Source organism: Mustela lutreola, chromosome 4 (genome assembly GCF_030435805.1).
Source record: "Mustela lutreola isolate mMusLut2 chromosome 4, mMusLut2.pri, whole genome shotgun sequence".
Lineage (NCBI taxonomy): Eukaryota > Metazoa > Chordata > Mammalia > Carnivora > Mustelidae > Mustela > Mustela lutreola.
In genome coordinates, this window is record NC_081293.1 from 100,500,954 (window position 1) to 100,511,088 (window position 10,135).

The following is a 10,135-nucleotide window of genomic DNA, read 5'->3' on the forward strand; positions in this document are numbered from 1 at the left end:
GTTTACAGCAGTTACTATATGTGTGAGGCACATGGCCCTTTAACAAAGAGTTTCTCATATAATCTTTATACCAACTCTCTGAAGTGGCCTTATTACTCACACCTGGGAAACTGAGTCTCAGAGCGGTTAAGAAACTTGCTAAGGGCACAGAACTAAGTGATTGTGTGAGAGTCACACTTAGGCAGCCTATCTCCTGTCCCCAAGTTGTCACACCTTCTCCCCAAAAATGCATGGGAAGGGCACAAGAAAGTTACACCCTACAAAACGTCATCAGACCTTGTCTTTCCCTTATGGCAGTCCTCACCCAGCAGCGGGGCAGATGTCACCGTCTTAGATCCCAAGGTCATCCAGGAACCCCCAGTGCAGCTGATTCTCAAGCCCATGTTCTTTCCATCTTGCCAGTGGTTTTCACACTTTGTAAAAAGACACAAAATACTTCTTTAATCCAAACCCTATGTGGATAGTCAGCGTACAGCAGTTACAGGTTTCATCTGTCCTGTCGAGACCAGCCGGCAGGAGTGCTATGGAAGCTGTGCATTTCCCTGCCTGCTCGTCCTTCCGGGCCTTGGGGGAGAGCACCGTTAAAAATCACCACCTCTGCTGGGCCGGCAGACCTGTGCTGATACTGGGGATGTGGATGTGGTTGAACACCTTCCTGGAGAGGGTGAGAAGTAGGAAGCATTTTTGTAGGGAGTCCATGCCCACGTTGACAAATGCAGATATTTGCAAATGAAGGTTTCACCGAGAGGAAGCATGGAGAAGCTGTCTGTGAGTTTAAAGCTTGCGTTTTTGTTTGGGATGTCTGGAGCTAACTGTTGTCTGGGCTCAGAGCTTGAGCGGACCACGTCCCATCCTCAGCTGGCAGTAAAGTGCCAACATTCAGTATTCTCACTTAAACGTGAGTAGGAGATTAGGAAACCAGGACTTTTCAAGTTCTTCACGGACAGGACCACAGAATAAGGAAGTTTTTCTGTCAACATCTCTCCTGATGTCTCCCTACATACATAGGTATTGGCTTGGCTCCCCCTTTATGTACTTCCTCTTAAACACACACCTCCACACTGTAGTGTAGGCCTTGGGCAGCTAGGTTAGCTGAAGGGGAGGGCCCCTTTTCCCAGCTCAAAGGCGGCCTTGAGTTCTGTCCAACACCCAAAACATTCTTGAGTGACCTGCTTGGGTCCTTTTCCTTTTCCTATAACCTCACACCTAAATCTTAAACTGTACCAGGGACCATCAGTCTGGAGGCAGAAAAACCCAAAAGGTAGCTTCCCTTCTTCCTTAGTGACACTGGTCTAATCTGCCCACCCCAGGCCTGACCTATTGCAGCGCAAAGGAAGGAGAGAGAGGACATCTGGGGAATGGTGACAGGAGAGGAAAAGGCTAGAGAACTTGAAGTGTACTCAAGATTTAACACCTTCCCTATTCACACTGAAAACTGTCAGCACAGTTGTCCAACAAAATTGCTTTGTCCTTCACCCTGACTCATTGCTTTAGGAAAAGAAAAGGGAGGGGAAAGCAAAAAGAAGTAGCCAGAGGCCAACCACAAGCCATCTCATTCCCAGAACTTTGTTTTAAGAAAAAGAAGGGAAAACTATATATGCATGTATATGTGCGACGATGTTGAATGCAGAGCGTTCGTGTTAATTTAAAATTGAAGAGGCTTAAATATTTGGCAGTATTAAAATATTATCAGTTGTGCATGATGTGTCGAAAAAATAATCAAAACACCACCATAGGATCATACAAATATTGTAAAACAAGTAGAAGCAGCATAATCAAAAAGTATTTTCACTTGATGATTTGTATGCCATCTGCATATAGGCAAAGATTTGGAAGGATTATCTCAAGTTGAAGATTGTTTTATTTAGGTGAAAGAACCATGAATTTTTTTTCCCATTCAAAATATCCCTAAATCAGTACCATATTGTTTTTAGAATATATATATATATATATACATATATATATATATATATTTTAAACTTTATTTATTTATTTGGCAGAGATCACAAGTAGGCAGAGAGGCAGGCAGAGAGAGAGGGGGAAACAGACTCCCTGCTGAGCAGAGAGCCCGATGTAGGGCTCGATCCCAGAACTCTGGGATCATAACCCGAGTCGAAGGCAGAGGCTTAACCCACTGAGCCATCCAGGTGCCCCTAGAATATATTTTTAAAAAGCAGATTTTGTGTCTTTTACTGTCATTTTATTCAGTGGAACTACTTTAGGTCAGAGCCTACCTAGGAGATTTCTCTGTGTTTCATTAAGCAGATAACACAGCTTTAATCTACTACAAAGACAGAAAGGTTAATCCTAGAGAAAGGAGGGACTTTGGAGAAGTGGAGTCTGTCCTATTTGGATTTTAGGTTTTGTGACTGCTGACCGTAGCAGGAAGCTGGGGGGAGGCAGATTTGAAACAGAAACAGGTGCTTTGTTAGTCAGCAGGCAGGTGCTTTCTGGAGTGTGCGCTGGGCTCATAGACTTCTTTGAGAATGTGACCAAAGCACTGCTTTCCATTAAAATGCACAAAGGGAGAAAACAGTTTTGCACACCATCTCAGGTGGTATATACATTTCCTGTAGCCCTTATCTGGATCCCTTTATGTATGAGATTCAGGATAAAGACAAATGAGAAAGAGAGAAAGGAAGGGAGAGCGAGCGAAGGGGAGGTGGGCGGGGGATGGGTGAAACAGGTGATGGGGATGAAGGCGCGAACCTGTGACGGGCACGGGGTGATGTGCAGAATTGTTGAATCACTATATTGTACACGGAAGCTAATCTAATACTGTCGATTAGCTAACTGGAGTTAAAAACTGCCTTAAAGAGTTACGGATAAGCCAGTCACAAAAGGAAAAGCCAAAGTGATGTTCACACAGAAATCACTGAACGAATTCCCTTGCCTGGTGGCAAAATTCAGCGGAGGACGTTGGGCAGCAAAGTTGGGAACAATCGCCTGAGGCCTTGGGGAGGCCGGTGGAGGTCCAGATGCCCCCTGGGGCCACTCTGTCGAGCAGCAGCTCCCAGGTAGATGGGAGCAAAATGAAAGCCTGTCACCAGGGCCTCAGGTGCCCGTGAGCATCCGCTGGCTCTCCCTTGTGACCTGACGTTTGTGATTCTTTTTTCTTCACAGTCCACTCACCTGGATCGAGGAGAAAGGGCCTGGTCTAAAACGAAACCGACACTTGAGCTTCCATTTTAAATCTGGGTCTCTGGAGAATATGCCGAATGTCGGAGTCAATAAGAATATTTTTCTGAAAGATCAAAATATATTTGTCCAGAAACTCTTGGGCCAGTTCTCTGAAAAGGAGCTGGCGGCTGAGCAGAAGCGCATCCTGCACTGCCTCTGGCTCGCAGAAGAAATCCAGAAGCACTGCTCCTCCAAGAAGTGAGCCGAGGACACACGCGGGACCACAGTTTCCTCTTTACAAAGAGCTGGCCTTCATCTCGAGTCTGACAATTAAACGTGTCTTGGGTAAACAGGCTTTTTGTTTACTGTCCCGAGCTGTGTTGGGAGGGAGATTTGCAAGTTGGGGGCACGTGTTGGAGGGGTGAAGAAGGAACCATGCTTGGTCAAACTGGGCTAAATGCTTCACCTAATTTCATTCACTCTTCCCGACAGCCCTGCCAGATGGGTGTGGCCAGGTTTGTTTTCAGTAGTACCTTGGAAAACCTTGTCTGAAGTCACCCAGACAGGAAAAAGCAGAACCAGCCTTTCAACCCCACTCATGCCTGGAAACCACTGCAGAGGAGTGTGTTGGAGCCTCCCTGCTTGAAGGAATTTTATTTCCCCCAACAAACTTTCACTGGGTCAGTAAGGTAGGTGCTGGGGATCCTGAAAATGAGTAAGAGCTAGACGCTGCCCTCGATAACTCACAGTGTCTAAAGGAAACAAGTCATGCCAACCAGTCACTGTAAAGTCATGGGTCTAGGAAAGGAGATACGCCCCCCGTCATCTGCAGGAAGGTTCAGGGAAAGCCTCCAAATCGATCTTGACAACTAGATTACGCGTAGGAGGGCTTTTCCGGCAGAGGACTGACCCGAGCAAAGTAAAGGATATGAGAGGCGGCCTGGTGAGTCCCTGGAGCAGTGTTGCCAGAGCATTGTGTCTGGAGGAGGGAGTCCAGAGGGGTCAGTCTGATCGTGGGATCCCAGGAAGCCAGCAGAAGGAGCTGGGGTCTTGTGCAGAGGCACTGAAGAGTGCTGTTTAAAAGGCGAGTGGTGGGTCAGGTTTCCAATGTAGGTAAAGCACTCAGAAGGCTGCCAGGAGGAAATGAAGTTGAGACCAAGGAGGAGGCAGCCAGTAGATACCCAACAAACGTGTTCATATTTGCAGTCCTTGGCTTGTCTACACTCATTGCTCCTGTTGTGAGACTGCTGACCTTGAGGCAGAGCTGATTCCCAAGAGGCTGCCTTTTCCTTTCAGTGGTGGTCCTGTTGCATTTCCTTCAAAGGTTGTGTTAGATTTCTTGCCTTTGTAAGTGTCTCCCTCTTGCTTTTTGCCTACTACCACCCCATTGTGAGGTTTGACTGGTTCTAGAGCTAGGCAGTCATTGATTTTCTACCTCGATCTCCATTATTCTCACCATATACCATAAGATAAAGCAGACATATACATATATATATATATATATATATATATATATATTAATTTAAATGTAAAAAACCAAAAATCCTTTATGGTATTCCTTTCTTTGCCATGTAAAATAATTTGATGACTATTGGCCAATTAGTTCTCTTGTTTTATTATTCACATCAAATATTCCTTGAGGCCAGGAAATACTATATCTATTTTTGTGTGCTATATAGCATCTAGCATGAGGTAAACATCAAATATGATTAAAATGTAGTGCAATAGCAACTCCCCTTTGGGCCTGATAATTCTGCTGCTTCAAAAATGTTGGCCATATTTGATACTAGAGGTGGGGATGGGTGTCAAAACCAGAGCTTACAGGAGAGTGGTACAAGCTGGGTTTATTCAAGACTCCTGCAGTAGCGGAAAACAGACCCCAGTACAGAACCAGGCTCAGTTCCAAATGCAACATGGGCAAGTGGGCCATAACATAGCCAAGGGGCAGGGTGGGGGTCAGGATGGAAAATTACTAAGAGGAAACATCAGGGGTAGGGGGATTCTGTCTAAATGAGCTTGATAAGGCTCTTGCTAAAGGCCGGCCAGCATGATCGGATTGCAGGGGGGGAGAATGAGGGATTCTTACAGAACTGACTTAGTAGGATTTCTGCTACATTAGGCACTACAAAGACAGACATGGAAGTCCGAAGGTCAAGGCCTCGTTGAGAAGAGGGTTCGGAGAAGCCTGACGGAAGTTTGCTCATAGTCTTTGTCACGGGATATGTGGTTACCAGTTGATGACAACTCATCTCAAGCTCGTTTCATGCATGGTCAAGAGATTGAAAATGGAAACAACCATCAGTGTTACGAATTGGCAAGGATGGCAGAAGGAGAAGGGAGGGGAGAGAGGAGAACGCCAGAGAGATGGTGCAGCCGTCCCTTAAAAAAATTTTTTTTTAATTTAAATTCAACTTAGTTAACATCTACTGTATTATAGTTTCAGGGGTAGAATTTAGTGACTCACTGGTTGCATCTAACACCCAGTGCTCATCACATCAAGGGCCCTCCATTTTGTCTATTTGCCCACCGTCTCCCCTCCAGCAACCCTCAATTTGTTCCTTATATTTAAAAGTCTCTTCAGGTTTGCCTCCCTCTCTATTTTAATCTTATTTTCTTTTTCCTTCCCTTCCCCTATGTTTACCTGTTTTGTTTCTCACATTCCACATATAAGTGAAATATGGTACTTGGCTTTCTCCGACATATTTTGCTCAGCCTAATACCCTCTAGTTCCATCCATGTTGGGGATCAGCAGGCCTTCGTACTCTGCTGTTTACAACTGCCTTCGTCTTCCTTTGGGGCTACTGGGCCATCCTGGCTCTACTCCGAATACTCCTTCCTCCGGTCACCGCCCCCCCACCACATCTCCAAGCCTAACTCTCTTCCAGGGTTTCACTGAAGAAGCCACAAGCATCTGTTCCATTTGTATAAAGGACCCAAAAGTTGGTGACCTTCGCTTTCTCCTTTGCTTTAAGGGTATCTTGACTTCCTTGGAAGGTTAGTGGGAAAAAGGGGTTTTGGGGTCTGAGATTTCAGAACACATTTGGCTTTCTGTCCAACTAGAAAAAGCCCTTTATACCACTGTACTTGTATGTGCTAGGAGGTCTTGTACTGTACCTGTACTTGATCCCACTGTGTTTGTAAGTGTTAGGGGGTCTTCCAGGAAGAAAATAACAGTAGTGCCCTCAAGCCCTCTCTGCTCCTGACCCAGTTCTGTGGTAGGAGCAATCTGCCTTAGTGGTAAAGCTGAGAAAAAGACTAGGCAGCAAAACCCAGTCACCCTCTAGGTGCCCCTGAGTCTTGTTTGTCCATGTGGTAGATGACAGGGGTAGGCTCTTCCTCTGCAGTGGGGTGGCCTGATGCTTTAAAAGAAACTGAAGTTACTCTAAGAGAGGGCAGAGTAGCAAACTTTTCTGGCTATAGATCCCAGCCACATTGCCCAACCAGCTTTATCATAATAAAACTGGAAAAAAAATTACAACAGCATCTTTGTTCTGCATTTGTAACTGAATTGGTCCCCAGAACTGCAAGGGAGAATAAGGAATGTTCCTTGCTGGTCCCTTAAATCCCATGGTCCATTGCCTGAAGGAATCAAGTGGGAAAAGGAAAAAGAAAAAAAGAAAACATCTTAGTCAATGACACTAGAGTTCCTCAAGAGGAGGCTTCTTTTGGAAAAGTGCGCTAAGCCAGTCTATTAAGAATGTTGATTTTGCAGATGGAGGGGGATAGAAGGAGAGACTGTAATAGAAGAGAAAGCCTTGGGGACCTAGGTTGATGGGTAGAAAGGAAAAGAAAAAAATAGACACATCTCTCTGCAAAAGTAATTAACAGGAATTTAATGGGAAGAGGGGAATAAGGCCCAAGGCAACTGACTCCTTGATACTCAAAATGTGGGATGCTGACCAGCACCCTTGGCTTTGGCTTGGCCTAGAAACTTGTTAGAAATGCAAATCTCAGGCCCACCCACCTCAGACCTACTGAACCAGAATCTTCATTTTAATAGGATTCAATTTTAATAGTGATTCATGTGCATATCAGTCTCTTGGCGCTTGTGGACAAGTAAGGAAGAAAAATGTGACTCAGATAATAAATGTTAAAGCACAACAATGAAGAATGCTAAAAAGTGGATTTTAAAATCTTGTGCTAGGGAGAGTTTTTCTAGGCAAGAAGTTCGGAAAGCCTTCCCTAAAGAATGCACTGAAGGCCTGATCTACAGGTTTGTGAAAGGGCTTCTGAACTTTAAAAGACTAATCAAATGCAAGACATTAATATGAACTCAACTTCCTAAATTCCTTTGAAATCTTATAACATTTCTCTTCTTTCTTCAGCTGCATATAGACCTGATAACACTGCAAATTATACTTGCGAACATATAAAAATGTTTTGGCATAAACTGCCTTACACAGAAAAATTACTGTTATTTTCAAATAATAACATACTGCCCTGCTTTTTAATGTGACAAAGATAAGTTTAATAATTAAAAAATACAGATCTGAGGAAGGTGCAATGGCAGATAAGGGAACCTCATTCATCTGGTCCCTCAAATTTGGCTGGTTATCTATAAAACCATTCTGAATATCCACGGATTCACCCTGAGTTGTAAGAAAATATATCTGAAACTCTACAAGCAGAAAAATGACTGCTTTTTGCAAGGTAAGAGGTGCAGAATCATAAATCAGCGGGGAGATATTGGAAGATAAATGGAGGTGGGAGTGGCCGTCCATAAGCTGGCTACCAGAAAGTGATATAACACCAGAGTGCAATTTTGGAACCCTTAGAAATCTGCTCCAGTGAGAGTCGTCCCTTTCTGAAAAAGGTTCAGGGGATGAAAAGGGCAGAATTCTTGGTGGGTTATTGTGGTCTCAGGATTCTGGGAGACACAGAACAAATGGGGATGCCTGAACCGGTGTAGTGCCCAAGCAGTGGAGTGGGGAAACCGGTTATGTTCAGCAAGCCCAGGAGGGGACACTCTGCTTGGGTTGCCATAAACCATGAGCCAGGCCAGTAGGGAGACTGCTCTTTGCCTCAGCACCCTGAAAAGGACTTGAACATGCAGGCCATTTACCATCCACTGAGAGGGATGAAATGGCTGCACCCACTACTGGGCAGCAACACTCAGGGTGGCAGTAGCCCTGGAAATGACAGTAGGGTGGCACCTAGCCAGGACCTGGGAGCAGTGGAGAAGGGTGCAAGTGCGAACCCACAACTGCACACAATCTCAAAGACCCAAAGCACAGTGACCTTTGCTGGTCTCTGGGACTCCCCCAGGAGGATTGCTGTGGACATGAACCACGGGAGTCTGCAGGGTTTGGTGCACACAGAAATAGAGACTGTTTGACCTGGAGGGTGTATTGCAGAGGGGAACTGTGATCTTGAGCCTCTGCGCTAGAGATACAGACACAAACCCTCAGAGTGTTTGCTCTGACCCTCCGAAGTGGCATGGAAAGCCTCCAGAGCAAAAGCCACACAGAGGAACCACTTACCTTGGGCCCATCCCCCTAACAAGGGGTGAAGCAACTCTGCCCAGGCAGAGACACTGAGAAGCAGCAGAGCAGACCCCTCCCTCAGAAGACAGACTGGAAGAACAGGTGAATGACAAACTTAGGCATCCCACAAGACTGCAAAACTCCAGCACCAGGGGAAAATAGTATATTGAGCTCCAGATGTTACCTCATGACTCATTTTCCTTCAGTCTCAAATTTTCCATTTCTTTTTTTTTAAAGCTTTTCCCCATTTCAACTGAATTCTTATTTTACCAACTTGTGATTTTGTTGCTTTTTAACTTTCATTTTTTCACATCTACATTTTATAGATTTATGCTTCATCCTAGTCTTTTTCTTTTTCACTCTATTTAATTTTATAGATAGATAGGTAAGTTTTGCTTTCTTTGCAATTTTCAGATATAGTGTCTTTTAACACAGAGACCAAAATTCAATCAGGAACAAATGGATCACTCTGCTTTGTGAGATTATAATCTCTCTTTCCCAACCCCTTTTATTTTGTTTTTTTTTTGTTGTTGTTGTTGTTGTTTTGTTTTTGTTTTTTGGTTTGGTTTGGTGTGCTTTTCTGTTGTAGTTTCCAACTGCTTCAGATTGTATGGGGTGTATTTTGCTTGGTTTATGATTGATATTTTGGACTCTGCTCACCCACTCACACATCATTCTCTGGGCAGAATGACTAGAAGGAGGAATTCACAACAAAGGAAAGAACCAGAGGCGATGTTCTTTGCCACAGAGCTAATCTATATGGATAGAAGTATGATGTCAGAGATGGAATTCAGGATAGCAATTATAAAGTTAATAGCTGGGCTTGAAAAAACATAAGTGATAGTAGAGAATCTCTAAGGGTGGAAATAAGATCTACTCAGGCTGAACTTAAAAAGGCTATGGATGAGATGAAGTCTAAATTGGGTTCTCTAACAGCTAGGGTCAATAGGCAGAAGAAAGAATTAATGATCTAGAGTACAGGCTGATGTAAAGGAAGGAAGCTGAGGAAAAGAGAGAAAGACAACTCAGAGCCCATGAAGAAAGGCTTTGAGAGTTTAATGATGAAATTAAATGAAACAATTAAAATGAAACAATGTCAGAATTATTGGGATCCTAAAGGGAGTGGAGAGAGAGGGGGCTAGAAGGTGTATTTGAGCAAATCATGGTTGAGAACTTCCCTAATCTGGGGAAAGAAACAAGCATTCCTGTCTAACACCCCTCCCCAAATCAACAAAAATAGATCAACAACAGGCAAATATATAATAGTGAAGCTTGTAAATTTTAGAGAAAACAAGATAATACTGAGAGCAGCTCAAGACAGGAGGCTCCTTACCTACAGAGGGAGGAACATCAGACTAACATCAGACCTATCCAAAGAAACCTGCAGGCCAGAAAGTGCTGACATGATATTTTCAGGGTATTCTATGAGAAGAACATGCATCCAATAATACTTTATCCAGAAAGGCTGACATTCAGAGATAAAGAGCTTCCAGGACAGACAGAAATTGAAAGAATATAGGACAACAAAGCCC

General features: G+C 44.1%; 1 protein-coding gene across 2 annotated transcripts in view; it reads left to right on the forward strand.

Moving 5' to 3' along the window:
* BLVRA (biliverdin reductase A) overlaps nt 1–3,470 on the forward strand; it is a 38,206-nt gene extending 34,736 nt beyond the window's left edge. Inside the window, exon 8 of one of the 2 annotated variants that reach the window (XM_059170598.1) lies at nt 3,124–3,470. In XM_059170598.1, the coding sequence (XP_059026581.1) occupies nt 3,124–3,382 (259 nt within the window). In that variant the 3' untranslated portion in view covers nt 3,383–3,470. The remainder of the gene's footprint in view (nt 1–3,123) is intronic. The other variant, XM_059170599.1, reaches the window with a different exon arrangement.
* The last annotated feature ends 6,665 nt before the right edge of the window (nt 3,471–10,135 follow it).